At 34.2% G+C, this 19,388-nt stretch overlaps 2 protein-coding genes across 3 annotated transcripts; both read right to left on the minus strand.

The window, feature by feature from the left end:
- Positions 1-291: 291 nt before the first annotated feature.
- LOC120210484 lies at positions 292-3,556 on the minus strand. The gene has a single exon (XM_039209215.1). The coding sequence runs from the start codon at positions 3,417-3,419 to the stop codon at positions 501-503; it is 2,919 nt and encodes a 972-aa protein (XP_039065146.1). The 5' UTR covers positions 3,420-3,556; the 3' UTR covers positions 292-500.
- Positions 3,557-4,545: 989 nt separating this feature from the next.
- On the minus strand, positions 4,546-9,807 carry LOC120210485 (probable ubiquitin-conjugating enzyme E2 24). Of its 2 annotated transcripts, none has more exons than XM_039209217.1 (9): positions 9,691-9,807; positions 8,243-9,095; positions 6,509-7,954; positions 6,277-6,414; positions 5,721-6,155; positions 5,563-5,626; positions 5,339-5,478; positions 4,914-5,225; positions 4,546-4,798 (listed from the first exon to the last, which is right to left on the minus strand). In XM_039209217.1, the coding sequence occupies exons 3-9, from the start codon at positions 7,946-7,948 to the stop codon at positions 4,553-4,555; spliced, it is 2,775 nt and encodes a 924-aa protein (XP_039065148.1). In that variant the 5' UTR covers positions 7,949-7,954; positions 8,243-9,095; positions 9,691-9,807; the 3' UTR covers positions 4,546-4,552. The 2 variants fall into 2 exon arrangements, with proteins under 2 accessions (XP_039065148.1, XP_039065147.1); XM_039209216.1 differs by having other exon boundaries at positions 6,509-7,958.
- Positions 9,808-19,388: the final 9,581 nt, after the last annotated feature.

The following is a 19,388-nucleotide window of genomic DNA, read 5'->3' on the forward strand; positions in this document are numbered from 1 at the left end:
CCCAAGTGAGCTGGTAGGAGGGTTGTACTTATTTTTCCAAATCGAAGTTTTTTTTTTTTAGATTAGGGTGAACAAAATTCGATTAAACTGAGTTTGCTTTCATCAAAAGTCTTCAACAGTAGCTTTGCTTTGCTGAAAGCAAGAAAATTCCCTTCCCTTTCTCTTGTTTTATGTCTTCCATGGAAGCTAAAGAAGTAGAAAAATCAAATATAGACCCGCAGAGATCATATGGATCGTATAAAATGTGCATTCATGAATAGAAAGCTTCAGGGTATAAATAAACTGGCTTAAATGCAAAACATACTACTTTCAACATTTATTTCAGTATATCACTCTTTGATTTCAGAACATGGATTTCAACAAGATTGGAGGTTTGCATACCAGAACTGGGAAGCAAAAGGATATAGAGCCCATAGCTAGCGAATACGGTGACTGTAACGAGTTTACTATATATTCGAATTCTGGAAAAAAAAGAAAATACTGTTTCCGCCATTACTGCATCACAAGCTATAAAAGTTCTTCTGAACTGATTCCCCTTGCAATTCCTCACTGTTATCTACAGACACTTTTTCATACACCGCATCCGTTCGAAACCGTTTAGGTAGTAAACACTGACCCCCAAATCGCTGCTGCAAGGAAATGAAGATGGAAAAGAGCAGACCACCAGAAGGTATGATGATATCCCAGGCTGTGGAATAGAGATCCATCTTATGATTAGCATATATATATGATAAATCGAGATATCCTGAAAAACTGTGAGCTCTGTAAAGATCGTATGCATGAGGCAACAACCGGACCAGGGTGGTTCCCAAGTAAAACGAAGCAGCAAGAGCGTTTTTGTTGGAATTGGAGAACATGTTGAACACAATCTGTGGAAGCAAAAACCCATCGACGACCGAACCGCCATAAGATTTAAGGTCACTCCAGAAAGAACTTTGCTGGTAGAAATTATTCTTGAACGGAAGACGTCTCTGACGGGGTTGTAGAAATGGTGTCTGGTGAGTGTTTTTCCAAAGGTGCACAAACCAAGCAATCAACACACCGGTTAGATATAAAGGTAGGGATATGTATAAAACCTTTCTCTCAGCCTCCCATAAGCCCTTTAGGCTTTCATAACTTTGCCGTTCAGACCACGTGAGTTGGAGAAGGCGAAACTGCAAAAGGAAAGCTACCATTGTTACCGCCCTTACTATTATTTCGTTTACTTCAAGCCATCCACCACTTTGAAGAAAAGCATTTTGTTGTTGATTATGATTTGGTACGAACAAGGCCTCAAAGTTCAACAATAGAGGAATCATATGCCCCAGAGTAAGAACAATGAGCATCAAGACAGAGATAAAGGGAAGCACTTCGGAATGTTTCTTAACATGAAACAGCTGCAATCCAACAAAAAGACATGCAAGTGTATTGGAAACCAGAACCATGGTAATCTCCAAATCCATTCTCCAAATGGATTCTTTCGCCTGTCCAGCGTAGAATGATTTTGAAGACAAACTAATGGGCCCAAAATAACGAGGGTCTGACTTGATCCGTGTGCTTTTAATTGTCCCCTTAACACGATACTTTTCTGCAGAATTTAACGGAGAAAATTGAGCAGTAACCAAAATGTCACAATCCAGTGAATCATTTTTTATCGAACTATGATTCTTGTATCTTACTTGTAATTGACTACATCCAACCATGCATAGAACACCGGAATGCCTATCATATATTCCCTCAGAAGAAATTACAAATCCTCTGTCCAAAATACGACCATCACTCGAACGATACGAGTAGCTAATCTCGTAGCTGATATTTAATAGCCTGCCGTCATTATTGCTCAAATGATCTGCTGACACATTCGACATTGATAAAAGACCGTAAGGCTGATACTTGTAGGGCTGGTCACCCACAAACAGCGGGTTTGCAACACCCCATGCTGCTTCTCCTTCACTATCAATCAACAACATTTCAAATCTCATGTCTATTGAATCGCCATTAGGGTATGTCTTTCCCTTGTGTTCAGCAACGTTCTTACTCACATAAATTTTTCGAGCACTAGCAACCTCTGTATACTCGTATCTTAAACCTGGAACATTCTTTAACCCAGGTGATACTTCCCAAACACTCCTGAGCCTAATCATATCAAAGTAACTTGGATCATCCTTGCTTTTATCACTCCAAATTTTCCCCACAATCGAATCCCTATTCCTCAGTGAAAACACCTTGGGGTATCTCAAGCTAAACTTAATGGAGCACTCGCCCACAGATGCTCCATTCAAAGAATCCCTGAAATTCAAAACTCGACAAGCAACACCGCAGACACCATTCTTCTTCTCGTCCCATGCTCCCTCAGCGATCAAGGTCGTATTGGGATCAAAAGGGAAAAATGCACTGATAGAACTCGAGTTTCGAAAATCCAACAAAATCAGCATTTTCCCTTCATCCACACATTTCGTCTGTCGAAAAAACATGATACTCGGAGCATCCTTAACATCTCTAATAATGGAACTACAATTATCTTGATCACAATCCTTCTCATAATCCAATCCAAACCTAATCCTACGGTGAACATTCACTGAACAAAGTCCTCCATTTGCTTTGCTAACATCCAAATTCTCTCCTTCACTTAAACATGAACTTTCCTGTCCATTATCAACCAAACTAAACTCATAATTCCCAAAGCTCCTCACACCCAATAAGGAAACAGGCTCAAAATAACTCGAACTATGTTCAGAATCCAAACTTTGAAGAACCCCAGAGATCAAACTACCGGAAACATTAAAAGTGGTTGAATAATTGAGCTTAAGAACAACATTAAAGGTCCGAAATTTACCTGCATTTCCGTTACTCATCCCTGACCCAATCATACAAAGCCTCCCAGTCGATTCCGACCAAAACCCACCAAGTGAAAACCTCTGCATTTCTCTATCGACCACCGAAGGAATTTTTGGTCCCCTGATCCGGAACGTCCGCCGCAATCCACGGCGGGGATTTAATACACCGCCACCGGGAGAAGAAATGGCAAACGATTTGGGAGTTTGTAAAACGAGCTTTCCATTCACTTTATGGATTCGGTTCTTATTACTATCGAGGTAGTCTTGCGAGAAACGAGCATGAAACGTTGCGGATTTCAGCACATCGGTGGCGGGATTCAGTTGGGAGAAAATGGAGTCTCCGCCGGTGTAATACCCAATTTTGAAGTCGAGGTCGTGAGAGATAGAGGAACTGGAAGAGAGAGCGCTAGGCTCCGCTGTTGATGCCGGCACGACGTCGTTGCAGCGTTTGACGTACTCTAATGGTATTTGAGCGGCGATTGAGGAGATTGCCTTTGGGATTTGAAGAAGAAAAACGATGGCGACGAAGAGGAAGGGAGTTGGATGGAAATTATGGGTTTTTGAGTGACTTTTTGGGTAAAAAATAAGTTCCGGCGGCTTCATCGTTAACCGGTTTTGAAATTGGCGAAGCTTTAGAGACTCGGAGCGGTGAAGAAACAGTGTTAAAATCAATGGGGGTATTTATAGCTACCTCCATTTAAGGCCATGTTCGGGGACAAATATAGGAGTTTTAATTTGATTTATGACCGACCATAAAGCATAAAGGATTTAACGGCAAAATTCTTGACACTTTGTGTTCAATTCGAAGGATAAAGTTATCCGAAGCGGTTGAATTATGCTTAAATGATCGTTTTAATTATATTTGATTGATTATATCGATATTCATTTCTTTTAATGTTAATATATTATTTCAAGCCGAGTTATTTTAAATTTGATTTATTTGAATTTATCGAGTGAATTTTTTTAAACTAAATCATTTTTCGGCTTGTTTATTTCGTACATTTCAAATGATCTTTTTAGATTCAAGTTATCTCGGATTCCAATCATTGATTTCAAAACATTTTAACTATAACATAATTGTTTTAAAACGGTTAACTATTATTAGTGGTTCGTTTATAAATAAACCTACCATTAACATATTACAATTATTTTTCAAAAATAACTGAACATAAACGTTTTAAAATTTCATAATTCATACTAAAAATGTATCACTTAACACATATTTTTACTAGTGTAAGTAAAGAAAATAAAAAATATAACGTTTAACACATACTTACTTTGATGTAGGTATGTACATCTCTTAAAAAATGTAACATTCAACATATATATACACTAGTATAAGTATACACATCTCTCAGTTTGATTAATTCATAACCGCAACCTTAATCGTTAATTATCATTTTTTATTGTTTAGTTAACCGAAACTGTTTAACGTTAACAGTTTGATTAATTAACATATTAAATATAACGATTATATCGATTAATGGTTACCGTTAACAATTACGATTACTTTTAACACCCCCAGAATTATCAAAGCACACCAATCCAATCATATTTCTTATTTCATATTCTTATTGTCTGCAAACAATAATTTTCTTTTACAGTTTCGACTGTAATAGATTAAGGAAAACATAGCAATCTTTAACCAAATCACACCTGGATATGAACACATTCGTTTTTCTAGTTTTGAATTCCGGTGAGGAATATTATACAATGGTATTCATATGATAGCAGATTCACTTCAGCCCTTGAAATCGGCTGCAATCAATACCCTGATCTGAAAATGCCTCCACAAGCTTCGGAAGGAGCTTTGGCAGCATGATTTTGAACCCGGTCGAACTTCCTTCGATGTGTTCATCACGACTGTTTGCACGGCATTCGAGAGCATATCCTACTCGTGCACCTTCCATGTACATGTTGCAGGCCCAGATGATAGCTTCGGCGTGTTTACTAAAATGCTCCTTGACAAGTGCCTCGAAATGCTGTAACAGCATCGAATGGAGCCGGAAAGATGTTTAGGACCGATCAATTCTCTTAAAGAATACTTACAAACTCATCGAATGGAGCTGGAAAGATGTTTAGATTGCAAAATTTTACCTGCGGTGGCTTGCGGAGAATATAAAGCATGGACTGCCAGGTTACGAGGAACGCATTCTCATTGTAGCTCACTGAGTTCGTCTCCCCCTCGGCTCGTCCTAACTGTTTATCGTATCCAGCTTCGTTGAAGTAAGGTTTTTCATTAAGCACTAGAGCCTGGAGGGACAGAAGAACTTGTAGAATTGTTGAGCTGCCTGGATTCCAGACCTCGGTGTCAGAACCTGTCCACGTATTTAGGAGGCTTAAGCAAACCTTCCCTGATTCATACAGATTGGGATTGAGGCGTAGCCCCCCTGAATGGTAGTAGACCGACTGCAAAATTACGACTTTCATGAGATAGGTTTAAGGATAATAACATTTTAATGACCGCTTGTATTCGCATTCCAAAAGCTGCAATTAGTAGCAAGACTGGAAGTAGAGCTTACAGGTGGTTCATACGGATACTCCGGATGAAGATAAATATCGAAAAAGAACAGCCCATCATGGTAGGGCGTTCCAGGGGCACCCACAAGGGCTGCTCGTAGTAGATCCATCCTTTCTTCGTATGCACGGACATAGATAGTTTCTGCTCAGGTCAAAAATAGTGTTACGAGAAAATCGTTACATGCAACACATAAATTCATTACAAAGAGTAAGATAAAATACTAACCGGGAAGGTTTTCCTCTAGGATACTCCATTCTTGCTGAACCTTCTTTACCCAACTTCGTTTCACCTAGAAACACAGTCAAGTGCAAAAGCAGAAATGATCCACCGACTGTTTGAACAACTCGAATTGTATGTCGAAGGAGTCGAAAAATGTTTCTAACCTGAGACACAGCCAACACCTTGTTTTCCCCGAGAAAATGGTGATCTGTGCACTCGCTAACCATATCAAACTGCCTAAAGAGGCCTGAAGTCTCATTGGGTCTCGGCATCATTCTACCGTTGTTTCCTTTGATCTCTTCTACTTCCTGCTTTATTTTTGTTGTTTCAGATATCTGCATCTCAATCAGATCTAGCTCGGCATTTCGATAGCAAGTTTCCAATTCTTCTTTCTCGAGAAGAATATCATATTCTCTAGCACCATGAGAAATATAACTAGACGACTCTTGGCTTAAAGGTGATCTGGAACCAAGGGATCCAAGGATGCTAGAAGCAATGGTTGAGAAAAATCTGATGGCAGCTTGAGGACGAAAGAAGGAAGTAGGCGCCCATGAGACTTTCTCACCACTTTCACGAGCACTATCGAAACTCAGCAACTCCTGAGAATAGAATCAGTCATTATCGAGCTTAGCGAGACACATAATACAAGATGTGAGATGAGGATTGGCACAAAATGCTCAGAAATATAAATGGAAAAGAGGGAGAGAAAGTTGAGTTTACCTTTCCTTTGGGGCTATCAGATAGCGTCTCGTGCAGAAACATCTCGTGGTTAAAATCCTCTGTATTTTCTTCATAGTGAACATGAGCCGTAACTGAGTCTTCACACTTATCAATTCGGTAAATTTCATAAGGTGCAACCTGTGACGAAGTATAATGATAAATTCTTATGACTACAAATTGATATGTATGTGTATGCCTCGAATCATGGAAAACGGATGTGTAAGATTCAAACCTTTGTTGAAATACCAGAAGCCCATTTCACCTCCAATTCTCCATCTTCAAACCCAATGACAGTGCCAATACAGGATAGGCCATATGAAGAGGGAGAGTTGTTCTGATTCCATCTCATGTTTTCGCCTTTTGGAGCAGCTTCTGTGCCAAAACCCGTTTCTGAGGTTACGTGACCGTTGTCAGCTTGATCACCAAAATGGTTCTGCACCACTTTAAACACAATATCACCGAAAGAGTAGCAGTAGTTTGGGTGCTCAACAAGTTCATAAGCACTAACAGTTTCCTCCATCTGCTCTGTATCGTAATTGTTGACTTCATTCACGTCCATGTTTCTCCACTGTACCTTAACCATTCGCTCTTTTGCATCCACACCATGAACTACACCCCATCTTTGATTATTGACACTGGTTCCCTTTTCCAGGATGAACTGACAAGGCCAAAATTCGTGCGCATTTGCAACACTAACAGGAAGTAAAGTATGTGACTCTAATCCCAAACTGCAGGTACCATCTTGCCACATAACATCAAGCTTGGTCTTTGTCTTCATGATAGCAAAGATTTCCTCCAATCTTGATCCGAGGTTTCCTCTTTTAAATCCTTTTTCCAGTCTCCAGTTATCTTTAATCACATCGCGAGTTGATCCATGGAGAAACTCTTCAAAAGTTCCATTGCAGTCGTCAAAAGAAAGCATACACCAATCACCAAGCTGCCAACTTGCATGGGGAAAAGACGACAACAAAGTCAAGTCTTTTGCTTCCTGCAAACGTGAGGGAGGAGAGGCACTTGAATCGTGATCCATGTGTGCAGAGGAAATCCAATTAACGTAGACAAAACCCACATCCACACCGGAAACAGTTCCCTCATCCTGATTTCCGCTCCAGGTACCACATAACCATCTAGTTGAACTAGAAAAATTCGAAGGTACCACCCTTACTCTTTGTCCTGGATAATATGGATATTGCAAGTCATCGATTATGTTAGGAGAAACAGGCACAAGCTTCACTTGATCCATGGTACTAACTTCACACTTTGATCCATCATCAAACACGAAAGTGACACGGTCAACAACTTTATCCACCTTCCCAATCCAAGTTGAATTAACCACATAATCCCCAACAGAAATGGAACGGATCTTCAGAAGTTGTTTTGAATTTACATCTTTTATGATATTCCCATGAACATTCTCAAGATCCACAAGCATATTTACATTGATTACTCTACCCATCTGCCCAGACGGATCAGTTACGGAGCGCACAATATCTCCATGAACGAAACCCCTCTCAAATGAGAGGAGGTCATCGATTTTTCCAATACTTTCCTCTAGACTTGATAGAATGGTAGAAGCCTGACCATCATACAGAAAGTTCATTTCTTCCTGTTCTTCACTAATGCCACTTTCACTAAAATTTTCCCACTCAGAATCGGACAGCAGCATATCCATTTTTCACTGCCTACGGGAAGATGTTTGTTAAAGTTCAGTTCGACATGAAATGACATATGAACGACATATTTAGCAGCATTTCAGGCAAGATTCTGACCTTAGTATCTTTAAGAACAGGATCTATAGTAGACAGAAAATATCATAAAAGATAGCACACGCACCTGCGAATGTATGGAAAATTTAGTTTAAAGCAAGACATCACTAATTGTTAAGTGTTTCTCTTAATTACAGCAACTATCAGTTTAGTGCAAATTCGATAACAAGATAATATAAAGTCATGGAAGAAAAACATACCAGTACTTCACTCCTGCTTGAACAAACTGAAGCATCCAAGATACGCCAATCCAAGTTTATCTTAACAGATATTGTAATAAGGACGATGAGATAATAGTAAATCCCGATGAAGACACATCCAAGGATATGACTATACTCTTCTGTTACGAACCGTGGAATTTGTATCTTCCAGTCAGTCCGATTGTTCGAAACCGATAGTGAGTCAAATGTCCTGAAAAGGATATTTGACTCTAATGCCAAAGGAGATTTGCCCTGAAGGGACGAAGGAGTCAACGAAGAACTCCAAATGCCAAAGGAGATTTGCCCAAATGGGTCGAAAGTTTACACCAGAGGAAACTTCAGAAGAAGATTTTCCACAGAAGTAACAGAGGGGGTAAACTTTCCTGGTGTTCTAGTTAAAGGTCAGAGTGAAGTTCCGAGTACGAAAGGAGATATACATAAAGAGATGCAAATGATGATGATAAACACTCCTTCCTTAAGAAATTCACCTGACCAAAGGAGAATTGCCAACAAAGCTTAAAACTTCACACACACACACACACACACACACATATATATCTTGAGTCCAACAACAAAAACTACGATGCCAGAGGAGATATGCCCCGAACTGAAGCTGAAATTACTGTCTTTTTTTCCTTCGAATAAAGCTGATCTCTCACGAAGAGTTCGATGAAATCAGACAGGGATCAGCTACATTCAACCAAGCGAAGGGAAACAAAAGATTATATTGATATTCGCCGTATGAGGAAAGCTGACTATCGAATAATGTCCTGACTTTACTTATTCCAACAATGACTTCTCCTTGCTGAAACTCATGAGTGCTTCTCTAAGCCATTTAACGTTTCCTAGGAACCTTCAAGACAGCATAAGCAAAAGTCGAATAATCACATATTTTATCCATAAAAACAAAGATGCCTAATAGATGATACAAAAAATAAATTAAAAACAACAAAAGAATGTAAATTTAAGAATCCACTTTACAAAAAACAGAATAGCATCTATACCTACATATAATTTGATCACTAAGATAAGCTAACTTATTGATTAAAAATAAATAATTTCAGATACCTTCAATTAGATTACTCAATGAAAACCTCATTTTTTTCTCCAGTTTTTGCACCATTAAGTCATTAACAAGCTTCCTTTGCTTTCAATGATTCAAAAATTCAAATTTCAATGAAAAAACACTCTTTCTTTTTCCCTTTCTTTTTTTCAGCATGCAGACCATATAACATATGCAAGCACTGCTTTGAATTCTATAGATAAACTGAAAGTTCTATCAAAACTTAACCGATAGCAACAACACAAAGTTTAAATTATAAAAGCATAGTTTACCCATGAGAAGAAAAAAAGAAACCATGTGAGATTTTCATGCAAAACAAGTGAATTAAAATAGTATATATTACCAAAAACACAAAAACACAAAAACAAAAGAACAAAAGATTTACCCTTTGCCTCTTCTGAATACGAGTAGAGCCATAGATTCTAATGAAAAAGCAAATCAACTCAACCCAGAAAACGACTTAAAGTGATAATTCATTTAAAGCCAAAAGAACAAAAGGAAAAAAAAGAACCCAAAGTAAAAGAAAGAACGGGAAATTTCAGAGAGGTATAGTTCCTCTCTGAATCCCCATAATCAAGACGCCATTAACGAAGCTAGAAAACATTGCAGAGCAAAGTAACAGAGGAAAAAAGACTTCGCGTTCTGAGTTTTTGTTCGTTTGAACGTTGAAGAAACACAGTTGATAATGGCGGTGATGATATTTTCTCATCAAAAGGAAAAATATTGGAATTTCAGATTATATTTGTAATTTATGTTAATGCAATATGCATAGAGAAAAAGAAACGAAGAATATACACGGTATCTTAATTATACTGTACGTTCTTCTTTCAATGACATTATTGCCCCTATTGTTTTCCTTTTATGCAACCAAACCCACGTGCTAATCAATAATACAAAGTCTAAAAAATTAAATTAAAAATTATAATTGATATCATAATAATAACAATAATAATAATAATAATAATTCTTTACATTAAAATATAGTTATCAATAATATATGACTCATGATTTGTATACAGATTATTTATTATTATTCTTTGTTCAAAAAAAGATTATTTTATTATTCTACATTAAATAAACTTTTATATACAATAGTTTACATGTAACAATATAATTTTATTAGATCAGTTATATTATTAGGATAATACTCTTTTAATATTTATTTAATATATAATTTTTAAAAAAGTATTTAAGAAAATAATTTATAAAGGTAAGTCACGTAAGTCATATTCTCTAAAAGATATATTATGTAGGACATATATTTGTTGAAGTGATAGAAGTTTTATATGAAATTTTCAATATCATCTAAAATAAAAAATGAAAAAAATCAAAACAATAAATTAAAATATTAAAAATAATATTTATTTAAAAATAATAAATGTAGTCGATGCATGTTTAGAACACATATTTATGTGAACATAAATTAATCAAATACAACAACATGTAATTATAATATTATGTTTTAATATATTAACTGATTAATATATCAAATATCATGAGATTATGAAAGGATATTATGTTTAATATTAGCATGCAGATGACGTGTTTAAGAATATGATGGGTACTTACTAGATTCTGTACGGTAATGTATATACACACATGTATATATAGAAAAGTAAAAAAAATTGTCTGAATTGCAGGGGAAAAACAACTTCAATGCTGCTTGTGGTAATAAAAGATGGTAAAAGTGTTTAAATAATGCATTAGAAAAAAATCTTCACATACATAGTGCAGTCGAATAATTATTTGTTTAAGTAGGGTGATTGTTACAGTGACCATCATATGTCTCCAGGAGCACATGGTAATCTTCATAGGTCTCCAAAAGCATACGGCGACCTATGAAGTATTTGACGACCTATGAAACTGTAACAACGAGGGAAGAGATAAGAAATGCTGCAATAGAGGCTTTGTCGCAAAGAGTACTTGACGACTTATGGAGCATTTGACGATCAATAAGATCACTGTAGCAAACACTACATTTCAATAAATAATTTAGTTAGAGACTTATATGAGTAAATTTTTTTTTCTAAAGCCCTACATGGGCGAGGAAGCCAATAAAAAGATCATGCCAGTTGCTGCTTGTGGTAATAAAAAATTGTATGAATTGCAGGGGGAAACAACTTCAATGTTGCTTGTGGTAATAAAAGATCATGTCAGTTGCTGCTTGTGGTAATAAAAAATTGTTTGAATTGCAGGGGAAAAACAACTTCGATGCTGCTTGTGGTAATAAAAGATCATGTCAGATTTAATTTAATATTAATATAAAATTCTATATTTTATTAGTTTATTTGTTAAAACAAAAAATAATAATTTTAATAAGGTTAACAGAATTTGAATCTTTGATAAAACCGGGCAAGGGGCCAATGTGAGAAGCCAAATTAATTGGGAATTTTAACCAACTATAAACTCAAAATGAAGGCAATAATAGAAGTAGTTTGTTCTTTTTGCGGGCACATACTTTTAAAAAGGACTAATTTTGACACTAACTTTATGTATTTATGCATATATGGTTTAACTATGAATTCATCCCTCTACTTTACAAAAATTAAAAAGATAGTCTATTTACTTTGGTTTGTCAAAAGTTTAGTCTTCCTACGTTATGAAAAATTGTTGAATCGTTGCCTTTTTATTAATCCCTTTGTATGTAACTTGTTGAACTATTGATTTTAAGATTAACGATTTAATAATGTTTACCAGCAACTAAATTAATTTATCAATTTTTATAAAAAAAATAATCAAACTCTGAAAAATTAAAGGAAATAAACCGAATTCTTAATTTTCGTTAATAAGAGGGACAAAATTCAGAATTAATATATATATATATATATATATATATATATATATTGTCTAGTTGGAAAGGCAAAGATGATCACTAAATAAAAATTATGGTGAAAATGACTAGTGCCTAACAATTATCTTTTCCACTTCAAGGTTGCATAGTTTTCCCATTTTCTATTATATTATAGAAACTCTGACCCTCTACCACTCGTGAGGGACCATCATCTTCATAGATTATTTCGACAAATATGTTTTGAAATTAAAATTTATTTTAATTTTATGTTATTAAATTACATATATTCGTATTTTATTCGAATAATAAATAAAAGAATATGAACATTATATTAAATCATATCAAAGTATGGTTTCTAATTAAAATTTTAGGTCGAATTTGAAACAGATAAAATTATTATTAAACTCGGGTCCATGATTATGTTTTGCATGTTAAATCGTTGTTTTAGGGCAATTTAAAAGCTTATGTACATCAGAGCAGCAAAGAGGAATATTCACAAGATCATTCCTTCTACAATACATCTGCTTCCCATGTTTTTTCAGTTCTTCAAGTAAGTGGCTAATTAGTTTCATTATTATTATTATTATTATTATTATTATTATTATTATTATTATCATCATCATCATGATCATCATCATCATATAAACACTGTTTGAGCAACTTAATTAGCTGATGATTTTGAGCCTGGAATAACATATTCATCTTCTTCCCTCCTATTGCAAATGAAAGTGCATCTTTTCATGCACCAGTCCCCACTTGAAATATATAGTTTGAATTCATTCCCCTGAACAGACAGATAGATAGAATAAAATATTAGAGGGGTTAAATTGTTCAACTTCAAAAATAGAAGGGATCTAAGTTGTATTTAAACTATGAACACGAGATTAAGGCTTAATTTATCTAATTTCAAAATTGATAGGGACCCAATGAGTATTAAAAAAACGAAGGGATAAAGCTTAATTTAAATAATTTCAAAACTGACAGGGATCTAAAGTACAATTGAACCGAAAAAACTGGGAGGTCAAACTACAATTTAATTAATTTTAGAACTGATAGGGACTAATATACAATTGAACAAAGAGTTTGAGGTGGGGTATGACCCTCCCACACTCTCATGGTTTGTATATATGAAAATTTGAAAGGTGATGTAATTTTAAAGAAAGTTAGGATTAATTACACTAAACACTAATAAATAATCTTCAGATTTTAAATTGATATTTAAACTTTAGGTCTTATTATTTTAATTTTTTGATCAAATTGGACTTTAATTATTATAATTCTTGAATTAAAATATGTAATATATCTCATTCTTTTAAAATTAAACAAATTAATCCCTTTCATTGGTTAATCTCAATTCAGTCCTTGTTAAACTAGGAATTATTTATTGAGAATACTAACATGCAACCAGACTATAGGATTAGGTGTTGAACATCACTGGCACGATTGTCAGAAAATGATTATGGGGTCAGGAACTGGAGAAGAATGTGATGGAGTGGATCTCACTGTTGTGACAATGAATTCCATTAACATAACTAAATCTTACTTTAAACACCAAAGTGGGATTAGTGGGAGCATACCCCAACGTGCTTTTTGGACATTATTTCATGCTTTTATTTTATACGTTAATAGCCAGCAATCCACAACGATTGGCGTTTCCACTTTCCACTTGGAAGAAGAACAAAATTATTACAACTTATATCCATATATATGGAATAATTGTGTGGGACACCGTCACATTATGTATCTAAATTTTAAATTGGTCTTGAAATTTTAAAATGTTTTCTCAAAATATCAAATGAGTGAGTTATTCTGCTAGTTTAATTGTCAGCTTATATGAAAAATAACACTTTCTTTAACAATATATTTTTTAACTGAGTATGTGTGTTATCAATGATTAAAAAGGAATATGAACAAATATCACTTGTAATCACCCTATATTATTTAAAAAAATATTATCTCATTAAAATTACAATATATTTTTATATATAACTTCAAATGTCAAAATGGCCATGGCGAAATAACAAAAAATCGATTAAATCACTGATCGAAAGTAATATCAAGGAAATGACCATCCAGCTCAGTTGGTAGAGCACAAGGTTCTTAACCTTGAGGTCGTGGGATCGAGTCCCATGGAGGGTATTTCATAATTTGGAGGTCTCTTACGGAAGCTGCTCTAAACCTAGTGTTGTGGGCAGCCTACTATCTTACCTCCCCCTTACCCCATTACATATGGGAACAAGGGACAACCATTTTTATCGAAAGTAATATCAAGCTCGTAAATATATTTAATAGATTGTTAGGAGTTCAACCGAGAAAATGGTTTTAAGAACTTAATTGATTGTAATTTACAATTTAAAGAGTTCAACTGGGTGCTTTTTTATTATTAAGGTTTAATTATTATTATTATTATTATTATTTAAGCCAAATTTAATTTGAGTGTTTTAAATCCATTCTATATCATATATGAAATAACATTTAGTGTTTAATGAATGATTAGTCTAACAAAAGAATTTAAATAATATATATTTTGTATGATTATTTTAGTTTATATACTCATGATAAAGTTCAACAGATTGGACAGAGATATCAAAAAGATAATTTTAGTCATCCATAATGAATTTTTATATAATTCGATCTAGATTAATTGATAAATAGATTTGATATCAGTAGTTAATTAAAAGAAGAAGAAGATAATTTTAGATTATACATTCATTATACAATCTGACTAATTGGATTCGATTGTGACATTAAAATTAGACATGAAAGAGTACATAGTGAGAAGCAAAAGATGAAATGAACAAAGATTGTAGGATTGCGAAAAGTGAAGAGTTTGGGATGAATGGCGATGAAGAAACTGGAGTCAACCATTAAGGGGATATGCATGGAGTTATTGGTTACTTCCATTGAACTTGCTCCACTCATTCAAAAATCAATGGAGGAAACTGTGGAAGATTAAGACAGAGTGCGCTGTCGTTGTCCTTTTATCAATATGTTCCAAAACAAAATTTTAAAGTAAACTGAAACGTTTGCTAAACATCAAGTTCCCCAAGCATGTTCCTTGTCGTGCCTGGTTCCAATTTGCCACAAAGTGATCTATCTAAAGCATTATCACTTCAGATCCCCCAAAACTTTGATTTTTTTAAGAAATTGACTATCAATTTAGTCATATACGAACACGCCCGAGTTCTTAAATCTACATGATTTTCTGTTAATTTTTTTCATCGACACACTTGTTAGATATTATAATATGAACTTTATTCTAGTTTGATAAAAAAAATTCGTAATATGATCATACTTTTGGCGAAGAAATAACCCATCATTTATCTAATCGTGGTACGGGGACAGAACTCCTATGATAGACATATTATTTTAGGGTTTTGTATGTTCCTATTTAAGATTTGTATTTTGTTTAATATTGTAGCACATTTAAGTTTTTACTGTGAGTTTTTAGTAATCTCTCATCTATTTTACCGTCAACATAATAATTTTTTCTATTTTGATTTTAATATTTTCGAACATAATTTTTATATAAAACTTATTTATTGTTTTATAATCAATTAACTCGTCATTATCCATAATAACGTGGATGTAATCGTACAACTTATAGTGGGCAAAGTTTGAAACAAAATACAACAGTCTCTACAATTAAGTAAAGTTTTTAAATACACAATTCCTCGGTTTTATAAAGTATAGAAAATTTCAAACCTGGCAAAGTATAGGGACCCGGGAAGTGTTTTGACCTTATTTTATCTATTATTTGTATAAAACCTCAATTCATTGGCCTGTCCCAATTTGCCTTGTCAAGAGAAACCTCTTTACGAGTGCTTATCCAAGCTTTACCTAGAGAACTGTTATGGTCTTTCCGTAATGTTATTTTTTTAATTATTGATATTCTATTAATCAATTAATTTAGATTGAATATTGTAAAAAATTTATACTTTAATCTAATTTATTTAATTTATAATAATAAAATTTAAATTTTAATACTACTTAAAAAAATCTAATATTTTATTTCACTGGACTAACTTATTATAAATATCTTTATGTAATGTTTGTCGACAAACAAGAAACATGTCAGGGTGGATGGACATCGTGAAACATCATTAACGAACTAAAACATGTTCTTTTTGGGCCCCAATTCTGGTCTTCATCTTTACTCTCCTTTCCTTGCTCGTTATTATTAAAATAGTAATTACCGATAAATCAACGTTTTTTTAGAAAATTATTTAGAGATCAAAATTGTTATCGACAAAAAATTAGTTGTGATTCAGACGATGTCGATAAGCCGACTTGGAATGGAAAAAGAAGAAGAAGAAACGATGGAGAAGGAAGGTGTAAAATGTATTAAAGGAGCTTAATAATATCTTTGGATTTAATATTTTAATTAAGTTTTGTGTATAGTACTAAAGACCCAGCACCAGGCTTAGTGTAATGGGCTTTTCTCTAGCATAATAGCAGAATTGCTGGTTACTTGGGGTTCACTGCAGCTGCCCAATGCCTCATAAAGCTTTCAATTCCAACACAATGCCCAAAGGACCATTGTTTACTCCAACTTTCTAAGAATTTAAATTAAAGGTCAAATACTCTTATTAGTACTTGTACTATGTATAAATCATAGATTTAATTAATATATTTATTTTGGTTGATTTTAGTCCTTATACTTTTAAATTTTTAATATTTTAATCTGACCCCAATAGTCATAATAGAGATTTAAAACAATCAAATTAAGGACAATACTAAAAATATTGTTAAGAATTTGACCAAAATTCACATTAATGAAAAAAAAAACTTAGTAATAAGTTTTGTTAACAATGTTGCGAGATTGTTTACTCAGATAAGTTTCAAATATTGTATGTGGAATAATTTATTGAACTTCTAATAATTGATAAAATTATTATGATATGATTTATAAAATTCAAAGATTTTTTTTACTAAGATAAATTTTAAGGTAAAATAATTCATTGAACTTCTAATAATCGATAAAAAAAATTATGATATAATTCATAAAAATGTAGGGATTGTTGACTTAGATGAGTTTTATGTACTATTTGTCAAATAATTTATCAGAGTTTTAATTATTGATATTATTTTTATGATATGATTCATAAATGTAAAAGTAACTTGATTGTTAAAGATACTACCTATAAACTTCATGAGTTAAATGTAGTATAATCGACGGTCTCTCAACAAATCCAATTTATTTATTTTTATGCGTTTATATTATTTTCATAAATATTTATTTATTTTTAATTTGTTGTCATGCTATACTACTAGAATGTTTAATGTTAGAGAAAATCGCCTCAGTGACAAAAAATGCCTTATAATATACGATTTTAACCAACTTTTTTTGGATTTGCCAAAATGACCAACAAAATCGCAACGCGAAATAAAAATCGCAACGCGATCCCCAGAATCGCAAATCAGTTTCCAAAATCGCAACGCGATTCTTGAAAATCGCAATGCGATAGTACAAATTCGCATTGCGATTTTCCAGAATCGCAACGCGAATATGAAAATCGCAACGCGAACACATAAATCGCAACGCGTATCCGTAAACCGCAACGTGTATCCGTAAATCGCAATGCGTATCCGTATATCGCAACGCGTATCCGTAAATCGCAACGATAATCCGTAAATCGCAACGAGAATCTGTAAATCGCAACGATAATCCGTAAATCGCAACGAGAATCTGTAAATCACAACACTGAAATTTTGGGTATATAACTACGCAACAGCAGCAAATCATAAACTAAATCCCTAAATCGCAACTCATTCCATCTTCATCTATCACTCTCTTCGGCGACATCCGTTCCTATATCCAACGACATCCTTCCCAATCCGGCAACATGTTTTAGTTTCGCAGCTCGTCTGTTTAGTAAATTAATTTACAACCATGAAATCATCTAATGTTGATCATGTTTGGATAGATTTGTGTTTTGGAGGGTCATGGGATAATGTTCATGGTGTTTTACAATATATGCCTTTACCCATGAATCTTCAACTAAAATTGTCTTTACAAAAGTTAACTTATGAAACTCTAATGCTACGTGTTTCAAAGAAATTGAATTTAGAGCCCCTAGGTGGATTTAGGCTATCTTATCAGAGAAATGGTAAAGTTTATTTGTTAACCGACAATGAAGATGTTGAACGATTCATTGCTTACATTAGTGTTTCACAAGATGATGTTACATTGTATGTTGTTGAACCTAGAAGTAGTATTGTTGGGTCAGTAGCGGGTAGTAATCAACTAAGTTTTTCTCAAAACCCACAACCTTTCTCTAATCCAAATCCCAATCAACTTTCAGCACCAAATTCCGGTTTTCGTATTGACCAGTTAGACGATGATGAGCCAACAGAAAAATTGTGAGTACTAGTCAGTATTCGAAATTTGGTCTTGGTCAATATCCGGACTTTGATATTGGTCAATACACGGATTTTGATGATGTTTCAGAAGAAGAAACAGACCCTGCGTGTAATGATTTTGATATTGGTCAATACCCGAATTTTGATGATGAAACAGCCGTTGCCGAAGAAGGTATTGTTGATGATAATGAGGAGGAAGTTACGACTGTGAATGAACATGTTGAACATCCATTCTGTAATTCATATAATCCTGAAGAAGAAAAGAAGAAGAAAAAGTCTCCGAAGAAAAGAAAATGCCACGGGCGTATAACTGGAATATGCCAGAATTACTTCAGATACCGGAAGAAGAGTTGGTAAAGAAAGCAGTTGATTGTTACACAAAAGTTATTCGTATCAAGAAAGATGATTGTTTTGATACAAAGGAAGACTTGAAGATAGCTTTGTATATGAAATGTGTGGAAGATGGCTATCAACTAAAAGTTAACAAATCAAGCAAAGATCGTTTCGAAACAAGGTGTATGATTGACAAAAACTGTACGTGGCGTATGATTGCAAAGAGAATAAAAGATTGCGAAATGTTTCAAGTTAGGACTTTTATTGATAAACATACATGTTCAAGAACCCAAGTTTTTTCTCACCATAGACAGGCAAACAAAAAGGTGTTGGGTGGTTTTCTGGCTGAGTTAATGTTTTTGAATGGCAGGGTATATCGGGGACATGAAATTATGACTGACATGAATGCTCGGTTCAAGATTAGTATATCATATTCTCAAGCTTGGAGAGCCAAATGTTATGCCTTGGAATTGTTGAGGGGGTCGCCAGAAGCATCGTTTGCCCAACTGCCGGCTTATTGTCACAATTTAAAGCTGAAAAATCCTGGGTCGGTAACTCATATCAAAACAGATAGAGATGGACACTTTGAGTTGCTG

This window comes from Hibiscus syriacus, unplaced genomic scaffold (assembly GCF_006381635.1).
Source record: "Hibiscus syriacus cultivar Baekdansim isolate YM2019G1 unplaced genomic scaffold, ASM638163v2 tig00109924_pilon, whole genome shotgun sequence".
Taxonomy (NCBI): Eukaryota; Viridiplantae; Streptophyta; class Magnoliopsida; order Malvales; family Malvaceae; genus Hibiscus; species Hibiscus syriacus.